The sequence below is a fragment of the Carassius auratus genome, chromosome 5 (genome assembly GCF_003368295.1).
Source record: "Carassius auratus strain Wakin chromosome 5, ASM336829v1, whole genome shotgun sequence".
Classification (NCBI taxonomy): Eukaryota; Metazoa; Chordata; class Actinopteri; order Cypriniformes; family Cyprinidae; genus Carassius; species Carassius auratus.
The window spans coordinates 4414127-4441414 of record NC_039247.1 but is presented as its reverse complement, the minus strand read 5'-3'; the positions used below and the strand labels follow the sequence as shown (position 1 = coordinate 4441414).

General features: G+C 37.8%; 1 protein-coding gene across 2 annotated transcripts; it reads right to left on the bottom strand.

Moving 5' to 3' along the window:
• Nucleotides 1-224: 224 nt before the first annotated feature.
• gnb1l (guanine nucleotide binding protein (G protein), beta polypeptide 1-like) lies at nt 225-25844 on the bottom strand. 2 transcript variants are annotated; one of them, XM_026244917.1, is made up of 7 exons: nt 25764-25844; nt 18568-18720; nt 18347-18475; nt 17309-17471; nt 14518-14610; nt 8646-8855; nt 225-1583 (listed from the first exon to the last, which is right to left on the bottom strand). In XM_026244917.1, the coding sequence occupies exons 2-7, from the start codon at nt 18675-18677 to the stop codon at nt 1317-1319; spliced, it is 972 nt and encodes a 323-aa protein (XP_026100702.1). In that variant the 5' UTR covers nt 18678-18720; nt 25764-25844; the 3' UTR covers nt 225-1316. The 2 variants fall into 2 exon arrangements, with proteins under 2 accessions (XP_026100702.1, XP_026100704.1); XM_026244919.1 differs by lacking the exon at nt 25764-25844 and adding an exon at nt 20391-20444.
• Nucleotides 25845-27288: the final 1444 nt, after the last annotated feature.

The following is a 27288-nucleotide window of genomic DNA, read 5'->3' as shown; positions in this document are numbered from 1 at the left end:
ATGATACTCGTTCCGATTCACGATTCCAGTTGCTTAACAGTTCCACTAACAATTATTTTAATCCGTTTGAGAAATAAATATTTGGAAGAAAGAAATCTCTTCAGCTGCCGAAGTTTCTAAATGATTTAATTATTTTAGATTTCAACTAATCAGACATAAATCAGAAATCAGTTAAATATACTTTAACAATTTTGATCATCATTAAAGAGTCATTCATTAGTGAATCAAAGCACACTGGGTCATGGTTTATTGTATGATACACCAAAATAATCAGTTCATAAAAGCCATTAGAAAATAACACTACACTGATTATTACGTATTGATTGATTAACCAAAAAGAATCAGTTCATAAGTCGTTCATTCTCAAATCATTAAAAGAACCAAACCTGAACCAAAACATCTAAATCGGAGCTGGTTTTGAATAAGACTTGGTTGGTTCCAATTCATACTTAAGAATCTTATTTAGAAATAGTGAAAACAATACTACATATCACTTTTCTTAATGTGTGTGTAAAAAAACAACAACAAAAAAAACAGAAAAGTACAAAAAAGTAAACAAAAAGAAAAATGCTCTGGTGAGTGAGCCGCGCTGTATTAACAGAGAAAAAGCAATAAATGCAAAAATAACTAGTTTGTCTTTTAGCCACATCCGAACACAGAGGTCAACCTTGTCTTTAGGCTGAAAATAAAGCTGCCTTCATCAGCTCCTGTGCTTAAAGGGAAGAACGAAACAAAACTTGCTCAATGAATCTTTCTAACAAACAGGCCTGTCTGTGAAGCCCGAGCCCTTGTGATTAACCCTGTGTGATGTATGCAGGTCAGTCCAGAGGGCAATCTTAAACTTGGAGGCAAATTTGGAAAAACAGCGCTGGATTACTTTGCCACTCAGGTGCGACTACAAGAGCAAATACACACCTACTGAAGCACATCAGCTTGGAGTAAAGCAAACAGATCAGAGAGGACGGTTTAAGCTCTGCCTTTGACAATAAAACATGTCTAAATAACTATCGCGATTGTGGTAAACTACTACAAAACACTTGGATTGTGTTTATATTAGCTGCTTTTTTGTTTGATTTTGAAGCATTTTACCAATAAGAACTCATTCATTTAGACAAACAAGTAACGGCAACACTGCTACACGTCTTTCTAAATGACTATGTTGTAGCTCCGCCTCTGAATGGCAGTCAGCCACTAATTTAGGCGCTTTCATTCAAAGAAAATATATTAGCACCATGTTCAAGTATGTAAATAAAGTCAGAGTAATTTGCAACAATCAGTTTGAAGGAAATGGTAAAGTGGGCCTCTGTCTTTCAAACTCAACTTTCGCTATATATAGACCACACACTGATCCGCTGGTCCTTGGACCCTGCGGCCAGAAGTCTCTGTGGGGGGTCCTGATGGTCTGAGAAAGCCACAGTATTCACCATGTCAGTATGATGTTGCAGAACAGCCAATGGCTTCAGTTTCTTCCAGCCAAACACTCTGATGTTGTTGTCCCATCCCGCAGTCGCGAGGATCTTTCCGTCTGCACGGATACGTAGCTGGGAGACCCCAGGATTGGTCATCTGAACGGAGTCGTGCATCTGTAAGGAAACACAAGTCAGACATCAATCCAAATGAGCCGGGGCAGACAAATGTAGGACTTTAATTAACAAACTCACTAAAAAGATATTTCATCACGACAGCAGGGCATAAACTGAATATCAGATGCGAAACGAATCGCGCTAATTGTCACCATACGCGTTTATTCGTCTCAGATGGCTAGAAAGGATTACCGTTTAAATGCACAACGCATAAACTATTTACCAGGAACAAATGAGCTTGTTGCTTAATGACCTGAGCAAGAGCAAATTTAAATCCATATAAAGAACAGGGCACAGAGCGAGAGCAATTCCCCACCAGCCACCTTCGGCCGATCTGATGATTGAGCCGCAAATGAACGGCTAAATAGCTGTTGAACCTGGCAGAGGAAATCCGTGAGCGTCTCCAGCGCCTCAATCATCGGCCATAAAACGTTCAAGCATGAGCAAAACGCTATTTGGATTGGAGCATTAGACATAAGAGGTGGGGTGAGTTACCTTTGTCACCGAGCAAGGACGGCTTTGTTTGTGAAGGCCTTGTTGTTTTTACGGACTCTAGTGAATTACATTTTCATTGAAAGGTCTGGTCAACAGCACAAGGGAAGCAAACGCTGGCTAAAGATTACCTTCCCTTGCTCTCCGTGATCTACGGTGGCCAGGAGACCAGATAAATCTCACTAATGGGCAACAATGTGATGTATTATAAAGTATTACTGAGAGCTCATTATCTGTGGCCTCTCTCCTTTGAGGACATTCTTGAGGTATTTCCTGGAGAAAAGCGCAAATGTGGGCTAAGTGTGTGCGCGCAAGCGTCTGTGCCGTCTCTCCACGGGAGGCATCTGGTCCTGAAGCTGGAATCGAACTGGACAGCGTAAAATTGACTTCATAAGCGGTGTCCAGAGAGACTAATGGCTCTCATGCGGGAGAAGACAGTGAAGAATTTGTCGGCGTGCTCCTGTTTCTGCCTGGAAAATCAGAGCCAGTCACTCCTGCATGTGGAAGATATAAGCCAGTCAGGTATTCCTGACCCAAGCGGATAGAAGAATGCACCGGGAAAACCATCCCTAACATTATTCTTTAACAGAGAAGAAAAAAAAAACAAGACTCTAGCATTACTTTTGTTCGTATCTGAAATCAACTCGCATCATAGTCCAAATAAGAAATTCTGGTGCACAGTAATGAGGTCACCTGTGAGCAGAAACTTTCCCACAAAGAGAAAGGGAGAGACAGTTTGCGTGCTGCGGCCAAGAGGGATGGGGGAGAAAGATGAATCGCTCCGAGCTGAGGTTGGTATGCCTGAACTAAACGCCCATCTGGTCCATATTACAGAGCTGATAATGATGGGTTAATGTGTCTATCTGTGTTTGTTATGCTTCCCATAGTTTGTGTCAGGAAAATACATTAATTTAATTAAGAGGTCACAGCAAAGCGATAAAAAAGGTAAATGGGTGTTTATAAAGTGAGCCGCGAGGCCTGTATCATGAAATAACCATTAGAAAGCCATGATTTACAGATTGCCACACTTTCGTTTTTTTTTTTAAATAATCAAATGAACTAAATTTTCCAACTGCTTTCACTATTTCATGGTGTTTTAAAACAGAAGTTCAGAGATTATACATTACTGGCTCTGTTTAATCCAAAAGTCTTGCTAAATTAGCACATCTGGCTATCACTTTTCCATGCTTCACTTAAACGGTGTCTATCCCATACTCAATCGTGTTCAAAAGCAATATGGAAGCATTCATATCAAACACAGCCTTTGGAGATTGAGAATGGTTTTTAGCTTTCATTTATGGAATCCATTCTCCATGGGTTCACATCTTCTACAATGAACTTAGAACATCAAAGAGGTCAGTCTTTATGAACTATCCTTCATTTCTCCATTGGACTATTGATTCCTGATGGGGCATACATAGCAAATGGTGATCTATGCACGCAACGTACACACATATGCTTGTCCTGTCGACGATTAACCAAAAACAAACCTCAAAATTAGCCTTGGGCCCAATGGTGGACTGGAGGCTAATAGGTTTACTTGGTTACAGTAGAGTCCTAAAACTAGAAAGGAGATGCCATTTTTATACTTTTGTCCGAAGTCCACAGTTTTTCTTCAGTGGGTTTTTGTTTGAAATAATATCTGTGGTTAATACGAGCTCAAAATATTTTTTACATTTTATTCTATATCAAATACAGCAGTAATGCCTCATTCGTGATGTTTTGCATGTCTTGCAAAAGGCTGTTGCTAACAGGTGGCTGAATGAGACCACAGAGGTTGTCATGGCCAATAGACGTCATCACTTTGAGCAGGAAAACACATTAACTCTCTAGTCCACCTCCAGTCTCATTGTGTTTATAATCACATTCTTGCAAACTATTCAACTTGTAGAAAAGAAAAGAAAAGAAAAGAGTTGTTGGAAGTTTAATGGCGGTAGCATTGATAGCCTATGTTTAGCTTTTCACTTGTTTTGATTGCATTAAGTGGTGTTCATAATAACATGAACAGCACAAACTTTTGTGGGTCACAGAGATTGTTTTATTATTTCTATTAAATTCAAAGGAAACCCCTACTGGCTTTTGTTCTATTAAAAAGTTACCCTTGATCATTTTTTGAAAGCAATGCACTGAGACAAGTGCATAATGACTTGCAGCACAGTTGGTTGCGCTACACGGTGGCCAATTAAAAAGCTAAGTGTGATCGATTTTTGGCAGCAACCAACGGGATGTTCAAAGCGCAATATGTTGCTCTCTCCGACATGGACTTGGAAGGCTCAACTGACTTCATACTGATCCACTGAAACCAGTTATCATCACTTGTCCACTTGAGCCTGACAATCCAGTACAGATGAAGGGTGTGCTTGCATTTTCTGGCAACCATGTTTTACCTCACATCTCTTTCGCTTTTGATTGCGCTTCAAATTACGATTTATTTCAACCTTGAAGCTCTCAATTTTGAGCATTACACCTAACGGACACCTGAACCAAAAACATCTCAGCACAACAGCATTGAAAAATTGAAATCGATGCCAAATATTATTGATGACAGCGAAGGAATTCACAAAGCATCCTGCTTCCTCATTCCAGAACACCCCTCGATAGGGCTGTCTGATCCCTCCAGTCTGGTGCTGACAGATGGTGGATACCTGAAGTACAGAGTCTGGTGTGGTGCAGGATGGGTAGTTTAATTGAGAAGGGCGGCAGGAATGTAGGGACTGAAAGTGAAGAGATGTGGAGATCCACCTGTGAGTGCTGTCAGCACGTCTCCAACAGCATGCAAAGACAGCCATGCTTGATTTACACTAATCTTTACACACATAAAAAAACCATCTCTGCCTCACCCTCTAAAATCTTGTCCGTCTACATCTGTCAATAGTCAGGAGCGAGGCTAACCACCCATAGCCAAATCTTGATCAACAAACGTCTTGCCTTTTTACCATAGCACAAACTGCTGCGATCACACATGCAAAGCGATACCCAAGCATAATCACTCTTAGTCAAGCTTGTGACAGATGCGGCTGCTAAATTCAACCACCACGGCTATCATATCCATGAGCGAGTGTGGAACGGCAGGCCGCCCCAGGCAAATCACTGTTTATCTGTGCTTGATAAGAACCGCTTCCCTTTCTTCAGCTCACATACACACAAGCTTACGGACTACTGACAGTTTTTCAGCAAAAAGGTGAAGATAAGAGGCAGTTAATCGTGTCATTAAATCTGTTGACGAAATAAAAAAAAAAAGTTAAAGAAGAATTTTTCCATTTCATAATGATAACGAAGGTGAGACAACATTTTTTTTTTTTTGCATCATGACAATATTTAGATTTTTACTGCTGCGTGAAATAAGAGGTCACAAAAATAACACTATAAGATATCAACAATGTTAGCATGAGCTGAAGCTGAATGCACATTTAAATATTTTGGAAAGAAGTCTCTTATGCTCACCAAGGCGGCATTTATTTGATCAAAAATGTCAAAACTGTAGTTATGTTTAAAAAAGAAAAAAAGAAAAAAAAGAAAAAATAAACTATTTTTTCTATTTTAATATATCTTTTAAATTTAATTTATTCCTGTGCTGACAAATCATTACTCCAGTCTTCAGTGTCACATGCAAAATTTTTGTTAAAATAGACATATTTTGTCACATTATAAACTTATTTGATATTTAATACATCCATACAGAATAAAAGCAGAAGTTTTTTCACAATATAAACTTAAATATTTAATATCCGTACAGAATATATATGTATGTATGTATGTATATACATATACATACATTACATACATACATACATACATACATACATTTATTTAGAAAATGTTTTTTTGTTAAAGAGATCGTTCACCCAATAGTTTACATACATATCATTCCAAACCTGTATGACTCACTTTCTTCTGTGTAACACAAAAGGTATGCTGAAGACCTGCTTGGGTCCTACATCAGACCCCACTGACTTTCAATGTGTAGTCAAAAAAAGAGAGAGACAAGTCATACCTGTTTGGAATGACATGAGGGTGAGTAAATGAGTTATTATTAAGTTACTTTTGGGTGAATGTTTAATTTATTTTGAATATCTGGTTTAATATAATTTTTCTTGCATCAACTCAATTTAGAGACTATTTTAAGTCAGAGTAAAACTGCATGACAAACTTGACTAAATTCTAATATGTCTTGAAAAAAATAAAAAAATCTAATAATAATAAAATAACAGTGCTGAGAGAGTACCGTTCTCTCTCCACAGAGTGTGCATTTCTGCAGCAGGTTAAGGTCGGATGGTAGAGACCTGGGCCATGTTGCTTCATCTCTCCTCTCAGCCTTTCGTAGAGCCTCCCACTGTGAACTACTGTTCCTTTTATTGCAGATGTGTTTTTTGTTTGGTTAGCAGCCTGCGAGGTTTTGATGTTTTTATTACCTCTCACGGGTCGTTCGTCAAGCGGGGCGCGCGAGAGGAGCAGCCACCCTGCAGACACCCCCAGCGCTACCGCCACACAAAAATACGTCTGTGGGAAGAGCTCGCAGCGGCTGTCTGGACGTCACACTGCGCTGCACTTCAGGGTAATTTAAAAGCCCCGGCTGACTCCTTTTCCAAGCTGTTCTCTTTTTTTAGGCCCTCTCCGCCAAGAATTACATTTTAAATCAATTTTTTTTACATGCAAAATAAACCAAAATGTCGATACAGCTCCTATTTTGTGAATAAACGCTTATTACTGCAGATACATTTTGCATGCTAGACAAAATAGGGAGGAAGGTTTGGGAATATTTCTAATTCATCCATTCATGTGTAAAAGGCGCTGGAAAGAATAACAATCCAAGCGCAGGGCTGCAGTGTTGTATATCAGAGCCTTTTCACACAGATTTCTCGCAGAATATGAAATATTGAAACTGTAAGACCTGAAATCAGCGGAGAATATGGCTGCTAATGAGGCATTACCTTTCAGATGAGTAAAGCGTTATGCAAGATAAAACATGGCTTTTGTGTGTGTGCTCATTTTTTAAGAACACTGTATAAATATAAATATAAAAGCATTTGTATGTGCACAGTGTTGTGGGAGAAGATATGTTTTTGTCTAGAGGCTAAATCTGGCCTAGAACTACAGTATGACATCACGGTGTAGCTGAGAGTTGCCAATCTAAAGTAAAAGAGACTGATTTATTATCCAACAGACCAGAGGAAACTTTATATTCTAGCCAAATACTTTCCAAGTCTATGAGGTGGTGTGTGTCTACATGGCTACGTACACACTGCTGCTAAATACGCTCCTCAATACGGTTACTCCACTTCTAAATGCCAAAAACTTCTACACACAAATTGTTTGATTATTTAGAGGAGTGACAGCGGAGTTTTAATTCAATATTTTAGAGAACCAAACAGAACAACCAGTTACTAACTCAAAAGAGAACAAACATGTAATAGCAACTTATATTTCTTTGATCAAAAATAAATAAAACTGTTGGCAAAAACACTACAAAACTATGCCAATCAAAAAGGCTTTAAAAAGCCATTTTACTTCCATAATGTGACATACAGTCACTATATGTATATAAAAACAAGAACATGGAACTGAAAATGACTGAATTGTGAAAAGTGGGTGCTCTATATCAGAATTTGACTTTGCAGTTAAAAATCTAAAATATCCACTTAAAAATATCGATGGCAGCTAATTTTGAGAAGGCTTTTTGAACGGACTTCAATGCTGTATACCCAGAAATAATGCTTCTTTTTTTCAAATTTAACAATTTGCTAATTATTGCTGTCCTTTATGAAAATGACTAGAACTAAATCATTGCATTTATTAGGGCTGAATGATTTGTGAAAAAAATAAAATAAAAAAAATTATTATATATATATATATATATATATATATATATATATATATATATATATATATATATATATATATATATATATATATATATAATAATAATAATAATAATAAGCAATTTCCTGATAATTGTAATTGTGATTAAAACTTCAATTTGAAAAAAATAAAAATAAAATCCAATTTTGCTGTGCTTGTTTGTAAGGCTAAATAATTTAGCCACATTTTTGTAATTATATAATTAATATGTATATAATAATAAAGAAATGCATTTATAAATAAATGTTTACATTAAAGCTACCCAAACTCAGATCAGATGCAGAGATGTAGTTTGTGTTGAGCAGCATTTACTGTGAAACAAGCTGCTCTGAGGTGCTGCAAACACTGGCAGATAATGAGCCACTCATGTGTATAAACACAGTGCCGCACTTCACTCTAAATCACAGTTTAATCATTTAAATAAAATAGCAGCTTGCTTGATTTGATAATCACGCTAAACCTTATTGCGATTAGAAAGGTAGAAAGGCTATAATAGTATCCCATCCATAAAAAGATTTTTTGGTATTGATTAATATTATTACCCATTAACCCACAGGATCAAGCAGAACTTGAAAAAAATAATAAAAGAAAAAGTAAAAAATGAATAAAAAAGGTTTTTCAATAATGCAAATGTATTACGATAGTAAATGGTGTCAACTTTGAATTCATGTAGAATTTAAATTTGGTTGTCACTTTCACATGGGATCTCACCTGAAGGTTTTGCTGGTTGTCAAGGGTCCAGGATTGGAGGATCTTCTCTGAAGACCCTGAGATGCCTTTCTGCTTGCATACATCAATGTCTAGACACATGACTGGCTCAGGATGTGCCTTCAGACAGCTGAACGGACGGCGATGGGAAACATCCCATAACACCACAGAGCCGTCCTCATAACCGGCACACAGAACCGGACCAGAATCAGCCTACAGAGACAAACAAACAGATGAAAGACAAAGATAATCGGAGAATAACGGAGAGGGAAAAAAGGAATGCAGACATAGCGAGGAAAAGAGGAGGAGGAAAAGAACAGACAAACAGAAGCATATGGCAGCAGTGTTTATCAGAGGTTATCAGACTACTCATGCTCTGAACCACAACATTAATCATCTGATGCTGCCTTCGGCCAATCACAGCACATGATACTACAAACTTCACTACAGCAGGGCTGGCAGATATTTTGGCTATTGTGAAAAATACATTTGTTACTAATAAATTCAGCTTTAATATATTTAATAAAATCTTAATTTAATCATTTTATATAAATTATCACTTGCATTAAAAAAAAAATCATTGTGTCAAGCTAAAATAGCGTGTATAATCATTGCATGTATGTATGCATGTGAATATGTGCTGTCAAATGATTAATCAGATCCAAAATAAAAGTTTTGGTTTACAAAATATAAGCGTGCACTAATATGTACTAATATGAATCTAAATAAATAAGTGGACAAATATTTGTAAACCACAAAACCAAAAGTCCCATATTTGCATATAACACCCATTACTGCTTTAACATGTCACTACAATTTTTAAACCAGAGCCTGCGGTCATTTTATACTGCCACAATCAGTGTAACCTCTGACTTTGTTTACCTTCTACGACCTTTTTCACTTAATCACAAAAAAAGAAAAGAAAAAAAAAAAGGCGACAGTACAGGTGCGGTGCTTGTTTGTTCACTCAGATTTACAGCACCTTCGAGGTTCCCCACTCATTATCTGCAAGGAGAAGCGCTTGAGCTACACGGCTACATGCAGTAGGTTGTCTCATAAATCAGTTTAGCGGATAAAAGCAGAATGAAAGAGCTGATAAAAGCCTACAGTCTCATAACTCAGAACAGAGCTGCAGGCATGCTGTCTACACAACAAGATTTACAACGGAGGTGTCCTTCCCCTCCTTCCTCACCCCTCTCCTTCTCAAACACACAACGCACCCACACAGCCCTTATCCAGAAGATCATTCATCTTCTTGTGCAAGTGACAACACAGTGTTGCCATTTATCAGCCTTTATTTACACTATGATGTGTATGCAAATACAATAAAACGGCTTTATTTACAATATATATTTATTGGGTTTTCTCACTTACAAACAAGCAATACTGTAAGACATTCACAGCTCTTTAAATGTTTAGGGTCAGTAAGTCCCCTTTTTAAATTCTTTTTTTTTTTTTTTTTAAGAAATTAATATTTAGCAAGGATGCATTAAATTTACTGAAAAGTGAGAGTAAATACATTTATAATGTTACAAAAAGTTCTGTCAAATAAATGATGTTATTTTGAACTTTCTATTAAATAAATAAAAAGTTAATTTTATTTCAAGGAATTAATTTCTTAGATTTGTAATGCATTTTTACTTTACTATAATAACACTACACAGAAAAAAAAATCATAAAAAAAAATTCTTAAACCAGTTATTTTAAATCTTTTATCCAGCATTCTCTAAAAAAGTTGCCAGCGATTTTGATGATTTTCATTCAAATTTGATGGACTCCAGTATATTTTGCTGTATGAATATTTGAATATGATATGATCAGAGCCTATTCTTTTAAACAAAAAAATCAGTTTTATTCCGAATTAAAGCATTCTTTTTTATTAATCAAGACTTGTATATAGGTAGGTTTCATAAAAATGCATAATTTTGAGCAAAAAGCTGAGAAAAATCGCATTTTTGTCAAAAACTACATCTGGATAATATTCAGTACGATTATCAAATCATAAATCCAGTAAATCACTTCCATCAATACCTCCAAAGCTTTCACAGACATATACCAATTCATTAACATTTTACATAATGCGGTTTCATTTATATGCTGTCTATTGCTGATGATCGCATTATTTTTAATATGCATCTGTTTACAAAAGAGATCACTCATTCCTCCATCCTGTTCATGTTTGTTTTAGTTCGGTAGATTTTGTACTCGTTCAGAAGATGTGTAATAGTGCCCCGGGCGTATAACTGTGAAAACACGAAAGGCTGTAAAAATCTATGGCGGGGAAGCGTTGTCTTCTAAATGACGAGATAACTTATCAATGGCGGGGAAAGAGTTAAATGATGATGATGATAAAAATTTCACAATATTACCATTTATCCTGTATTTTTTAACATATAAATATAGCCTTAGTGAACATAAGGGATATCTTCAAAAATCATTCTTAAATCTTACTAACCCCACATTTTTTAATAATACCGTATGTTCAATGACAAACAACAGCCAATGATGAAAACAAACACACTCAAAATTAAATTAATTAATAAAAACCCGCATGGTGGGTTTGTTTAGTTCTCGCTTTGAGTTTTACATACAGAAGGATGAGAAATTACAAATCTTCTGCCCTTGGGCAATGCTAGTGTACCGGGTACAGGCAAATCTGGCGAGGGAAAAATTCTTTCCATATGTGTAAGGTCCAAAAAGTTGGGACTACTCCACCCCCCACCGCCAACCCTCTTATTCTCCACCTCTGCTTTTTTTTTTTTTTTTTTGCAAATGTTGTCCTCTCTACGCACGGTATATTTCTTTTTCCTGCTACGCTTAAACCAAATTTCCCTTGAATCGCCAATGTCATGTAAACACATCACCAGAGAATATCAGGATGAAATAAAAAATAAAACAACTGGAAATCAATCCCCAAACCTCATAGACAGTTGTTAAGCATTACCGTCTGTTGCCCTCTGGCCCTTGCACTTCAGTTAAGAGTAGGTGCTCCCTGATTGATGATGTCACAGGTCAAGGGTCATGGAACCCTGGGTAGACACCTAATTCATTATATCCTCCATGGCTGGTCTACAAGAGGGCGCTTTAGCCGGATTAGGACTTGGGCTTCGGGGAAAGATTCATCATCCCAACAGCTGCTTCAGATGGATGCTCCAGACTGAAGCCACAACTGAACGGAGGGGAGGAGAGCAGCGGCGTTCCACTGGATGGCAACAAGTCGCCATGCACCAGCGAAGCCCCTGCTGAGAGGGAAACCACAGAGTTGATCCCGGCACAGACCCTCCTCGCATCTCCAGGGGCCTTCAAAGGAAGATCAGGAGAGAGGAGCTCCTCTAGGTCAAGTCGTGTGAAGGACTGTGGGTGGCGTGTATGTAAGCCACACCTTGAACAAGAGTGAACAGATGTGCGACAGGGTTACTAGAATATGCAACACGCTGATGAAAGCAAAAGCGGTTTACGGGGCTATAATGAGGAACACAAAGAGGCCAGGCTCTGAAACGTGAACACTTACGGTGAGGACGTGGGGAGCAGAGCTGGTGGAGGTGATGTTATGGTGATGAGCGGAGTTTGATGGATATCTGTATAGGAACATTTCCTTCTTGCCAACACCAGGCATTGTCCAGTACGTTTACATGTGCATTTATAATCAAGCTACAGCAGGCTTGTATACAGACAAGCTGGATGAAGCTGAACTACAACATTTTCTATTTGCTCAACTTTGCAATACACTGGTGCAATTTCAGTATGATTGAACCATTTTAATTACACTTAATTTTTTATTTATTACACAAATAAGCAACAAAATTACCAATAAAGATAAGTTTATGCTATGTTCATGTTATGGTCGATAAATTATAAAATTCTATACTATTCTGTGAACAATCAATGAATGAATTTTGAAATTGAAATGAAATAAATTTGTAAAAATGAAATTAAGTTTGAGATTTTATGAGATTATCAAAAGGTGTTAATAAATTATTCATGTATTTAATATTACAATTGTCAGCATACTACAATTAAAAAGAAAAGTAGTTTTTCTCAATTAACGAAAATTATTTTTAATAGTTTTAGATTACAAAAACAACACCGAATGGCCAATAACACACACACACACAGACACACACACACAAAAAAACGCCCGCCAATATCAGTATCAGCCAATAACAGTACAATATATCATGTGTATCTCTAATCTAAACTGAGACGCTCTTTACAATGTTCCAACCAATCAGAAGCCACAGTGCTCTATTACAACCAAGATTGGGGAAAAAGTTAAAAAGTGCCAAACGAGGCTCAAGCCAAACCCAAAAGAAAGCATTACTTAATATGGCATTTAATCTTTTTCAATAGTCCAACACAAAGCGCTTAAAGAAAGAAAATAAATCTGTTGTCAGTTCTACTGGCAGCATGATGGAAGAGACGTGTTCAAAGAGAAGAGAGCGAGGAGGATAGCGACCGTCTGTGTGTGTGTGTGTGAGGTTGAGGAAATGGCAGTCTGCACCAGCAGGGATCGTGAGGATAACTAGACAACCGCTTCATGATTGATTGACACAGAGAGCGAGCAGTGTGTTACAGCCGCTGGGGAAGTGACCGGGCCAAGTGTGCCCACACTGAGCGAAGACTGCTTAACACGTTCACACTGGGTTCCTCATCTTGGTAGACCGGTACCTCTGAACTCAGCCTGCCGGGCTTGAGCTTGACAGTAACAGATCTCCTCGTCGGAGCAAATGAAAGACAACAGCTAGAAGCGATTCACTGCCACCCAGGGTCCTGCTGTTAGATGTCAGCACCTACCTGTGGGGCCCCCCATTAATACTTCATAATTATCGATTCTAATTCAGGCAGGCAGCACTTAGAGCCCCACTGTCTACACAAGACGGGGGGAAAGGATGAGGGAATGCTGGTGAAAAACAAACTGAATTACAACACCAGTCTTTTCATTGGCCACCGCCGATACAACCAGCGAAAGCGCCTGCAGCCAGACTGCTTTGATTAGCTCTGCCAATTAACTGCGAGAAAACTCCGCCCCGCTGTCAACTGCCCTGAGATTCACTTTTAAGTTCAAGGTTACAGATGGAAAACTCGTAAATACGACAAAAAGACATATTAATTATCTGTGAAAATAATTATAGGTTTCCTTTAATGGAGGCAAAATAAAATTTTCAGCTGTGTTTACGAAACACACACACGGACAGTTGATAAACGGCACTGAAGTGAAGTTGTTCCAAACACTATGATTACAGTGAGGGGGGGGGGCAGCCCGGACAGGTCGCATCTATAAATCAGATTAGTTCTGTCGCTTTACACACTTGCCAACTGCTTCCACAGTTCCAGTATTTCAAAAGGCAATGCCTGAAAATGTCAAAATTTAGCACAACAACATCTTGGAAAATCAGACAGGTCTCAGAAAGTGTGTGTGTGTGTGTGTGTTAAAACTAATTTGCAAACGGAGTCTTTCCAGTGCAAACTAGAAATAGATTTCCATGCATGCACGAGCAACCTGATATTCATAAACTGGAAACAATAAAGTGGGAGCATGAACAGGTTCACGTGTGTTGAGAAGTCTAAACATTTTTCTGTAAATGTCAATTTAGGGTCTTTACTAACCATCGTAACTACATTTAACATTAGAAAGGTGTTAAAAAAATAAATAAGCAAAACACAGCAAATCAAAACAAAATTCTATACATACATAAATATTCTATATTTCCAACTAAACAAAATTGCAACATAAATCAAATTCTTATAGATTGACCATTCCAGCATTACATAAAACAACCACTTCCGTTCTCCAGAATATATGATGATTGTTTTTAAGTACATATTATTTCAAGCATACATCCACACTAATGTAGCAAACTGCTGTGCCTCTTACCTGCCACATCTTCACACACATGAGCATCCCCAGCTTTGAATCTGGTTTCAGAGTGCAAACTGGAGTCCAGCTCCTCATCTCCACCACACTCACCTGAAAAACATCACACACATTGTTTTCACTGCTGATTTTTTCCTAAGAGCAGTTTCAGAGAAAATCATTAAACATTCAAGGGAGTCATTAGGAGTCACCACTATTAATGCTGAAGTACTGCAAGTTGAATGCACGCCTAGATGATACAGGCACTCTGTCAATGATTCACAGTTGGTTATTACTTCTCTTCAATCTTTACCAGATGGTATCCTCACATCAATGCGAAAATGAGTGATATCCTCCAAATAATCTATATTCACAGTTTTTACAAAATGTACAAAAGCTCTGCACAGATGTGCATTAGTCAACGGTCCTGTTAGTTTGCCATGATGCATGTTCACAGGTGGTAAGCGTGTGCAGCCAACATTGGGCTGATTTCCAGCAGCTTCCCGTTTTCATGCACTCTGCCTCATCAAGTCTTGACTCGTCTGACTCCAAAAAGAGGCAAATGATAAAATGTTTTAAAAAACAACAGTTTCCAACACAGAAGGGCCATGAGAATTAATAATAAGGAACTGACAGACTAATGTTTCTGTCTAACAACATTAAAAATAGTGTGACCACTTGTGAACATGCATGCAGATTTCCCTGGCAACTACAACAGCGTCAAAAGTATCTGGACACTCCAAGCCACTACATTAGACCAAAAAAAAAAAAAAAAAAACCCCAGAGACATTTGCTAACAAACGATGATGTATAATTGGTCTCAAGGTGATTTTTAATGGATGCATGAAGTCAGGTTTTCCTCAAGTTCATACAAAACTAACCACACATGCAGTTCATCACATTAACCAGAATGTTTCAAAACATTTTCTCAATTTCACCCATTGTTTTTTTTTTATGCTTTTTTTTTTAATAACTTCAACTTAGTGTAATATTTTATCTAATGCAATGACATTTTGTTTTTAATATGTGTCTAAATACATTTTGGGACACTGTAAATAACATGCATCTTATATCACTATAATAACTCTTGAGGAACGGGTTGGGGCCAATATGTCTGGCCTGATTGCATAGGCAGCCGTGATTAAGAATCTTCCTAATCAAGTTCAATTTAACATCTCTGACTTCAGACCATTTCATATTTTAACACCAAGACACATCTGCGGGTTCTACATGTGTTTACCACAGTAACTATAAACAGCAGAGAAGGGCAGCTCTCATCCCCCCAGGTTAGAGAGAGAGAGAGAGAGAGAGAGAGAGAGAGAGAAATCTTGACGCGAGTTAAACAGTCAATAAATAACAGCGAGTCTATTAATTAAAGCCTTGCACTGTCAGCCTCACTGGAATGCTAAACATGAAAGCCTCCAAAAACACCGGAAGACATAGATGAGGTCAATGTTTGAGTTCCGGACTCCCAGCATGCCTTGCAGCACTGTTATTCGTTATTTGACATATAGTGGTGCAGTTAGCCTGCAGTTATCTTGTGACGGTTATTACATTGATGGTCTTTTGACAAGGCTTTCATTAGTGAGTACAAGGTGGGAGGCAGCTGTAAGAGTGCTGTAAAATCAAGGCCTAACTTTTCCATGTGCTTGAACACTATGGGCAAATGAGTACACTAGGTAGTGCACACTATATTGAATACTAAGTGACAGATGCTTCTATAACCCCTTTTTCGACTAAATGGCAAATATGTAGTTATTAAACATTAAAATTCTATTCATTACGTTATTTCATGATTTTATTTAATATTTTAAATTTGTTATGATTTCTACAAGCATAAAAACTGCATAGAATGGGCAGATGTATCTCAGTGTTAAAACGTAAAATATATACTTAAATAGTGTGTGTGTATATGTATATACATACATATACATATATATACATATACACACAAACATACATATATATATATATATTAAAACAATTTAAGTATATATAACGTTCATGCTAACATTGTTTACCTAGCATGTGTGTGTATATTCATGCTAACATTGTTAACTTAACATGCTCCAGTATACACACACACATTAAGTAAACAATGTTAGCATGAATGCATTGTAAGTCCTTTTGTTATAAAAGCATTTGATAAATGCATACAATTAATTAAAATGTAATATTGTATTATTTATATTAAATAATTTCTATTTGATGATTTTATCATTTTTATTCATTTATTATGAATTTTAAAATAACTTCCAATCACATCAGCTTTGATTGTAACAGGAGTGATTAAGTAAGTTTTGTGTCAATGACAGTGGCAGGATGCATGAAGTGATGAAATGAAGAGGAAGGGAGATGCACGTGGAGTGTTGTAGGAAAAAGGATGAGGATAACAGCAATATTGAAGCTCTGTGTTTGGTCTGGCTGCAGGGCTGCTGGTAGCTGAAGCATGGTAAATGTAGATCGAGTGACAGCTCAGGCTCTTTCAAGTGAAGAACTGGCAGATTGGAAGGTGAAACATGAATCTGGATGCAATAAAAGCCAGGACAGAGCAGAACTCACACTCTCTGCTCTCTGTTGCCTGCTCGACCGCACAAAATCACACATGCAGCACAGTCTCAATGAATCTCACCTAAAATGACCGCTACTCAAAAAAACAAAGACCAAACACATTTAATTACATCATCTTTTCATTGGCCATGGTAATTTCTGAATACTGACATCAGCATCTAAAACAAATTAATCCTCAGAGTGGGAACTGCAGTGTTGTCATGAACTGTCCTGAGATGTGTGTGATGAAGCAGTCACTCACCTCCTCCGTGTTTTCTGTGGGGTGGGCCAGTAGAGCGGTCCCGGGTCGGCTCTCCAGCAGAGAACACTGACAGAACCCCACACTGCCCGTGAGGAGAGAGTCCGTCACTGTGCTGCGGCCTTCAGACAGATCCCACACACACACCCGCGAGTCCCGGCCCTGACTGACAGCCACAGACACATAAACACATGCACAACAGAACAAAAACTGACAAAGAACGGTCCGAGAATTTGGCAGATTTTGGATGAATAGATCAAAAGCAGGGCTTTTTTCTAAATCAGGATCCTATGAAAATATAATTGGACATTTTTTAAAATAAGGCATTCAATAACTGATTAATTATATTTTAAAATAAAAATACAAAAAATCTCAGAAAAATCTCCAATGGATTTATAGGTTTCGGCATCTGAAGTATTCATATGTTTTGATTTTGAATTATAAATCCAGAAAAATTAAAACAGAAAACACAGAATTTTGAATTTAAACAGCTTTTATAAGACACTAAAAATGTATCTTTTTTTTGCCACATTTCATTTCAATTAATTAGAAATGCTTTTTGATTACTCAAATTTAATTTAACCATTAACACCGTAGGGCCCCATGACAGACTAAAGCTGCGGTCACACTAGCCTTTGATAAAGCAAAATAGTTTCTCATGCTGCATCAGTCATGATATGACGTCACACTGTATGTTGAGTAAAAAAAAAAAAAAAAAAAACTTGGAATCAGCACGTTTTATAATACATCTAAAATGCAAAAACAAACAATCTACTCCACTTTCCACCAACACTGCAGTTTTAAATCGATGTTCTTTAAATTCATATAGTAGGTCATGCTGTGATGTATCGATCTGCCATTGGTCAGACGGTGTCATGTGATGTGAATTCGCAGGCCAGAGTTCACCAAGCATTTCCAGTCTGACGCATTCGCATGCGTATGAATGGAAGTCAATGGAACGAAAAGTCTAGTGTGAGCGTGGCTTTATTTGACAAACTTATGTGTGACATACAAAGTACCCCCCTCTCCCCTCTCCTATACCTGACAAATCTGCTTCTGCTGTCTTTGAAAGTGTGGAGCCAGATAACAGAGTTCCCAGCATGGCTCTCTAGAATGTGATCTGCTCTCCTGGTTGTCAGGTTCCACATATGGATTGCACCTTTACCTGACCTAAAAATCACACAAACATCAAGATTATCGTACACAAGACAGTATTAAAGCAATCAAAAGGTTGAAGGTTCATTTAATAAGATTGCACCAACCCAGAGTAGAGATATGGTGGCCCATCCCCACCACAGCAGAAGTGCAGGCTGTTCACTGTGGCCCCTGAACCCCTCAGGATGAACAGTGGGTCTGGAGGAGGACGGGACATCACTGCAGCAACTGCTCAGTTAACATCATCAATGATCTGTACCCTAGGAAATATAAATGAATGAATTAAATAGTGCCAGTCTGACATGGTCATTGATGTATTGTGTAAAAAAAAAAAAAAAATTCCTGGTTAAAATCACTCAATCATTTATATAAATATGATATCACTTAGTTAACACCATAAAAACTAAAAGCCTTCGGGCAAAAGGAAGATGTGATCATGTTATTTTTTCCTCATCTTCCGTCTTTGTAAAACCTCTCTCAATACGTCATAAATTATGAGCGAGAGAACTTAATCACTATAAACAGATTGGATTCTGTCGGTTTTCATTTTTATTTTCATCAACATCTAACAAACAAAAAAAGGGTTTCAAAGCACACACAAGCACAAACAGCTCTGAGGGCCACAGTGGAGATGCAACGGACCACAAAAATCAAGACGGAAATTAGACGATTAGACGTGAGCAAAAAGATCCTGTACAAACGGTAGCGAGTAGCTAAATCCGTTTATGCGGTCATAAAAGAAAACATTAAAAACTTTACACACACTGATGTGGTTTTGAACCTGCAAGACGTGGAAGTCCGTTTCAACTTTCAACTCTTCTTAGAAATGCTTATGATGATTGACACTGAAAAGAAAAGTTTCATTAATCATTACCCATTTAAAAAAAGGAAGCAAAAATTACACCAATTAAAATGAAACAAAATTAAGTCAATTAAACCAAAATAACTAGATAGCATCAAAAACAGAGCCATTTTTCTGCTTTGAGTGGCGACTGATATTGCTGATTTTAGATATGAAGCCGCCCGGTTAATGAACACCCTCCTGCTCAGTGTCATCTCTGGTCACCTCTGCCCTCGCGCTGAAACTGGACCCACAGGTATTTTGGGGGAGCTCATTTCGGAAGGTTAGTGGTTAAATTGTGCATGTTAATCTGTCAAGTGGAGATTCTTCACTGCCCTACCTTCCTAATTAAGAGTCGAGCCCCCAGCCGCCCCATATGAACCCCTCACAAAGGGGACAGTCACTAAATGCCCCTATAGTTGCTTACAGGAGAGCTGGAAGGGAGGCAGTGGGATTAGAACCCGTGACTATCAGTCGCCATCAGGCCTTTATAGGAGCCAGACCCCGTCTACTCCACATATAGGGGCTGAAATTAAACCTCTGGTTGGGGCAACTGTCTGTCCAGCTGAATTCTATCTCAAACGGATGCTATTTACATTTCTAGTGCACTTAGGAATGGCCTACTTGTTGTTTTCTTTAAACTTGTATTTTTTAGCAAAGTTGGAGGACAATTGTCTGTGTGACAGTGAGGTTTTCATAGCTTTAAAGAGGATTAACATGCCCGTATTGTGAAGTTTGCTGCACCAGGGCTGTTTGACTCACGAGTCTAGAAACACACATTCTCGTTGTGCAAACACGACGCATCAAAACACACCCCTGCCAATATGGTGCTGTCAGTCATGAGATGAAGAGAAATAAAGATAGGGATGGAGTAGAAAAACAGGCTGAGAAACTAGGCCAAAGAGTCAAGACTGCATTGGTATGGAAAGCTTATTGGGGACTTTTATTTTTTACTTTATTGATAGAGACAACAGAAGAAAAACTTAATATGTTATGGGTCACAGTGCAGTACATTTAATCATATTATTAAATGAACAATGTATATTTGAGGTGATATGTCCAAAATGACGACTGCCTTCATTTACTCACCCTTGTGTCATTCCAAACATGTATATGATAGACCTTTGACCCATTGACTTTCATTGTAGAAGAAGTTCTTCGTGTTCTACTGAAGAAAGAAATTCACACAGATCCGGAATGACATAAGGGTGAATAAATGATGGGTGAAATTCTTCTTTGGGAGAAATATCACTTTAAGTAAAAAAGTACATAAAAGAGCGAGTGTGTGATTTAGCTTTTCTACAACATTTTAATTTTAACATCATCTGACATTTCAGAAGCAAGTTGTTTTTTTGCTCGGTTTAGCAAATAAACAAGTGGAGTCATACAAACAGTGAAAAGTTATTGTGCTGTTGTGAAACCTCTGTTAAATTTGTGGATTTTATCTTGTTATATTAATTGGCATTACATCATCCATCAACAAATGAGCACACTCTCTAGATCTCAGATTCAGCCCTTAAAATCCCCACATTGGTCTACCCAACACCAGCACAAATGCAGGGCTTCTTTTACTATAGTTGAGTTTCACTGCTTCACGACAATTACACTTAAGTTTTAGGAACACTCAAGACATTTAAACACACCAAATCACTGAACCAGTATCGGTGCCGATACCGATCCTGAGTATCAGACTGATGCATCCCTAACACGCCTGCCGTGAGAGGTTTGGCACAACATGCCGAGTCAGACACAACATGCCGAGTCCGACATATCTCTGTCTGGCGTGGGTGTACTAATTATAATGCTTTTTGGGGTGGTACAAATATTTCTTCACTAAAATAAATGAATTAGAAAAAGTTTGTGTGAGACATAATTTCACAAACAGCGTGAGTGAATAACCATGCACGCGCTCTCTCAAAATGCGCATTTCGTTTTAAATCTTCCAGGCGCGAGCAGCGTGTATCTGGGCACGTGAGTCTGATTTTGCGACAGAGCAAAGGAAATCTGCGTGCGAGCGGAGAGATTCGCTCGCGCATTATTTTAATGTGCTTTTGCGTTACAATAACGCGCTCTCGCTGCTGCTTTTGCACCGCATACGTGCTGAATACGCACGGCAAATGGAGTTCTTGTGAACCTGCATAATGTATAACAAATCTATTTCAACAACTGGCACTGCTACAATGAGCTCTATGACAAATGCATGGAAAAAAAATAAAATAAAATAAAAACAAAAAAACTGGACACAGGATTTTTTGCCATATGTCTACACATTTTGTCACACCTTTACTTAGTGATTATTTTGACAACTTTCTGATAAAGCTCTAATTGGTTTTCTTTTGGAAATATGATTCAAATTCATAATGCATTTATGACTGTAAAGCATGTTTGTGTGTGTAAAAATCGTGTTTAAAATCGAAATCGCAAAATTTATCAAAGATATCGCGATAGGTTTTTTTTTTCTCTTACCACTATGCCATGACTTCCCTAATATGCAAGTGCTATGTATTATTATAGTGTTATATTTACATTTCACAAAGAAACATGCAGCATTTTGTCCAAGCAATAATAAAAGAACAAATTTAATTTATAATTAGCCTTAAATCTCATTTTGTAAAAAAACAAAAACAGACAAAAAACCTGAATCGAATAATCAAAATCGTGAATCAAATCAAATCATGACTTGAGTGAATAGTTCCATCCCTCATTTATATTTTAAAAAGTTTTTAAAATATGCTATATATATATGCATACATACACATACATACATACATACATAAAACCTTTTAAAATTTTTCAATGCCAATGTCCATCACCGAATCTGCTGACGAACACCATGCTGCATTATCATGGGAACATCCCAGCTGAAGATAATGAGGAAAATAAGTCGCTCCCTTTGCCAAGTGCAATCCAAACGACTAAATAATGGCATGCACGTGCCCTGCTCACTCCAAAGACCCCACTCCAAGGAGCTAGGGATGATCACTTCCATTTGGAATTTGCCCCGTGAACAGTTCAGTACTGATACTTTTACCAGCACACCCCAATTCAGTCTCGGAAACGTTATTATTATGGCCCAAAACGCTCTTAAAAATAATTATGAATTTCAATATTGTGCTAAATTAAGAACTGTAATTAAATGTAAAGGCAAAGGCAGGTATGAAATGAGAATGCCTGTTTCTGATGGAAGGATGAAGAGAAAGAGAGAAAGAGAGCTCTCTTGGTGTAACAGATAAGACAGCTCCAGTAATCTGACTCTAAGACTCTGGATAAAGGCAGTTTGTCTCTTCGTGGGTCATCTGTCAACACCTGCTTGGTAATTAGGCCTAATTATGAGAGAGAGTTTGCTTCCCCTTCATGTTATTAAATAAGAAGCAGCCACGTCAGCCAGGTATCTCTCAACACGGGCGAAGGGCTGGCGACCTTCAGATCAAACACAGGCTCTATCTGTGGCCCCTGCACTGCGACTTATACTGGAGGAGGGGGAGCGCCAGTCATTTTAACATGGGCTTCAAAGATCGAGGATAGCCCGTCTGCATTCCTCCCCCCCTCCACGCTGTGGAATCAGTGGATCTAGTGAGGGGCAGCCACACACTTCTGCACAAACCATACGCTGCCATTCATAAATAAACCCAACTAAGATCCTGGAGATTGTGGGAATGTGATTACTGCTGCCTTCGCAGAGCAGGTGGACGCCATCTTTAAAGCACTGCTGTGACAACGCATTATGGGAAACTGACAAGAAATCTTACAAATAAATGGTGGCTTATTACTATGTGCAAGAGTTAAATTCTAGTGTGAACATAAAAGGTCAAAAAGAGATGTTCCCGTCTAATCAGACTTATGATTTTTGACTGATGGACAGTAAGAAAAGCGAAAAATCCCATAATGAAGGAGGGACCTCTGACAAATCTAGGGACTATTAACAAAATTCTTAAAGAAAGCATAGCCACAAATAGCAACATGCTCACAACCACCTTAGCAACCACACACAAATTCCCTGGCAACCACCACCAACATTCTACAATCGTGATGGCGAGTTCTACACATGACTAGTCAAAATTAAAAAAAAAAGTTGTTTGGGAATATTATTGGATGTCTGAATATAATCCAAATGTTTTCAGAACATAAAGGGAGTAGAATGACTTTGAACTTTGGTGTAGTGTCCAAAACTTCCCGGCTTGAATGATATCATACCTCGGATATTACTCACTCTTTTCTTTATTCTTATCTTGGTTCCTCTCTTCTCACTCTCTTTCTGTTACTTCATTGACATTTCCACCTCACCGAGCCCAATGCTCAGATAATCATTAGTCAGCGTTTCTATTCCCAATGTTGACCCCCTGTGTGCCAAAAAAAGGCCAATTCTCCCGTGGAGGAAACAAACGTGGCAGACAGACCTGCAGGTCCATTCTAAAGCTCAGTTAAACAAACAGAGGAGGAAGTGCGGGACACACACACACCCTTTATTGTGCTGCCATGCGTCGGTAAAGGAAAATGGAGGGAAGGGGGGAGTATCTGGACTGGAAAAACAGCTCTGGGGAAGATAGAGAGCTGAAGTCAGACACAAGTGCATTCACACCCACTGTCACTCAGGCGGACGGAGGTGAGCGACAGGCCCCATTGTTCCTGTCCATGGCGTGAATGCCACACTGAGGCTGACAGAGATAAGGGCTGAATGCATAGCTGCTCTTAGTATGCGTGTGAGGGAAGTGATGGTGGCCACTTTGTCATTGCACCCGGACTTAAGGGGCTTTAGTGCTGATTACCAAAGAGACCTGCAGGTAACACGTGTTTATCTGTGGACACTATCACCCGCTTCCTTGCAATGATGTATTGAGCGATTCAGGTTTACTGGACTGATGTAGACAGGTTCATGTGCACTCGCACCCTCCTGTTGGCTTGAGGTTTCCTTCCATTTTCAAACTGCTTGATACAAACACGGTGTTGAAGCTTTACATGCACAATTCATAACACTAAATGATAAATAACACCCCCCCCCCCCCAAAAAAAACAAAAAAACAAAAAAAAAAAAACCACAAATACTTTAACCAGTCTTTGGAAAGGATGTACAAATTTTGTTACAACTTTTTGTCATGCTGACCCCCACAATGCTTTCCATGAAATTTGCCTAAAAATCAACACTTCAAAAACCAGAAGACTCAGATAGAAAAAAAAAAAAAAGTTATTGTAGCTTGTCAAGCACTAAAATATGCAAATGCATGACAAACTCACAGTTTACTCATTATTTTAGACAAATTGCATGGAAAGCAAAAAGATTCAATTTGAATCCTTACATTAAAGTTGAACCCAGTTTTATTTTTTTCTAACAACTAACAAGTTGAATCCAACAGATCACTGGTCAATTCCATTCGTATACTTCATTGACTATGATATCCCATAATACTGTGTGTGGTTTGGCATTGGACATAAGAATGTCAGATAGAAAGGAGCATTTCTATTATTAAAATAAATATTTTAGTAACTAAATATTTAGTAATATGTTATATAGGTTCTAAAAACAGTAAAATTCTAAATTTTGGGGTCGGTAAGATATTCTTATAAGTTTCTGAATGAAGACTCTTGATAGCCAAGGCTGCATTTATTTGCTCAAATAGATGAAAAACAGTAATATATTTGAAATATTGTTACAATTTTAAATGACTGTTTTCTATTTGAATATATTACTCCAGTTTTCAAGGTGTCACATGATCCGTCTGAAATTATTCTAATACATCAATTTGATCCTCAAGAAACATTTATTATTATCAATGTTGAAAACAGTTGTGCTGCTTAATATCTTTGTGGAAGCAGTGGATTATTTGATGGACAAAAGTGCAAAAGAATAGCATTCATTTAAAATAGAAATCTTTTTTTTTTGGTGGCTGATCCCAAGTTATTGATTGCCTATTCATACATTAAGATGTTTTTTTCAATTATTATTTAAAAGAGAGAATTTTTTTTCCTGTTACTATTTTCTGCTTACAGTCAAGCAACTGATGAGGCTCGAGCTAATACAATCACAATATGTTACTCGCTTATCCTTAACATTGTACTCAATGTTCCACATACAGGTATTCAAACACGTATGTTGTACGTGGGGCAACATTATACAGAGATTGGCCACCTTGTGACTCATCATTTACCATTAATCAGACGTCAATAACCCATATTAGTGTAGATTCAGCACGGATTATAGCTTGTAACTGTCCGAGCACTGCAGTCCAGACAGAACAGGTCTGTGATGATGAGGTTGACAGCACGATGAGTGACAGATTCAGTGCTGACAGCAGCTTCATTACAGACACAAAACCCTCACTGCACGAGCAACTAAAGCACAAAGAACCCCGAAACAGCCCCGACACAACAACACAGAACCATACGCCAGTGTTTAAAGTGGAATCGTTAGCAAAGCTAAAACAGACATTGCGCAATCCGCTAGCTATAGGAATGTAATCGCGGTACCTGTATGAACTGCAAATCCCGCGTGCGACGGATGAAATCAGAACATGCGACGGGGAAACTGATAAGACCCGCAGCGGAGGAGAGCTGTCTTCAGCATTGCCTGAATTTTTAAAAACAAGTTGCTTAATTTACTAACAAGGCGAACAGTTCTTTCTCTCTTTCTTTTTTAAAAGTAGAAATACGTTTAAAATTGTGAAAAAAAATTGACAATGGTAACTATAGTCTCCAACAAAATAACCATTATCAATTGTTTATTGACTGGAAAAAAATCACAATAAATCTATTTTAAATCTATTTATTTAGTAACATTACAGTGGTGGCTGCATAAGTTAGCAATTGCCTATTTATAAATTCCTGAATCAATATTTTTCAAGATAAGTATTCAAGATAACTTTTTTTTTTTTTTACCCTGGCAAGTTTTTTATTTTATTTTATTTTATTTTACATTTCAGTTGTGGCTGATACCAAGTTATTGATTGCCTATTCATATGCTTATTCAATGATTAATTAAAGATAATTATTTTTATCTGTTAATAGTTTTGCTAATTTTTATTATTTATTACATTTTATTATATGATATTTTATTTATTTTATAGCATAACCGTATAGGCAAACATCAAGGCACTGATGTTTGCCCAAAAGACAACCACTGGCTCTGCACCAAAGTACCTAAACTCTTGACCAATGCTTACATTTTCTCATTCGTCTCTTTTTCTGTACGGGTATATATATGAATAGAATATGTACTGTGCTAGACTAACTGAGACTCGTTACAGCAATTGCTTCTCTCATTTGTAAGTCGCTTTGGATAAAAGCATCTAGTCTGAAACCATAAATGAAGCTTTTTTAATCTTTCTAATATTTTTATTATTATGGTTCCATGTTAATATGTTATACTACATCTGACACTATTAGTATATCTGGGTGCTGCCTAAAAATGAGACCATGTCTGAAAATGAAACACAGCTAAAAGGAATCATATGCAATGTGAAAAGTCCCCCTGCTGGGTACAGAGCAGAGACTCTGTAAACAAGCTAAGTCCTTTTTTGGTTCCCTCCTCTATTTCATCCTTTCTCTAATTGAGAAAACGGGAGGGGGAAAGTCTACTCTAATCCACAGAGCACATAGCAGCCTTTCATACCTGCACCGGTTGAGAGAGACCTTTATTTGTACGTTTCGATCATGTAGAAGAGGTTTCAGGCTCAACTGGGTCTGAGCAAAAAGATTAGATGTAACCAGAGTATTTTAAACCTCTTTAGAGGCCCTGGATTAGCTCAGCTGAGGGTTACTCCATCTCTCCATGCATCTCTCCATCTTTCTTAAATGAGACAATAAGATCCACAAGGACACAGGTGCTGCACAGAATGTTGAAGGAATGTGAGGTGCTCTATAGATAAGGAAATTTAAAGCAATAAAAAAATTATTTCAAGGGAGCTTGTGAAAGCAATCATGATGAGTCTCAAACAGCATGGGAACAACATATGAGCTCACACAAATTATAAATTAAAATTCATAATGCATAGTG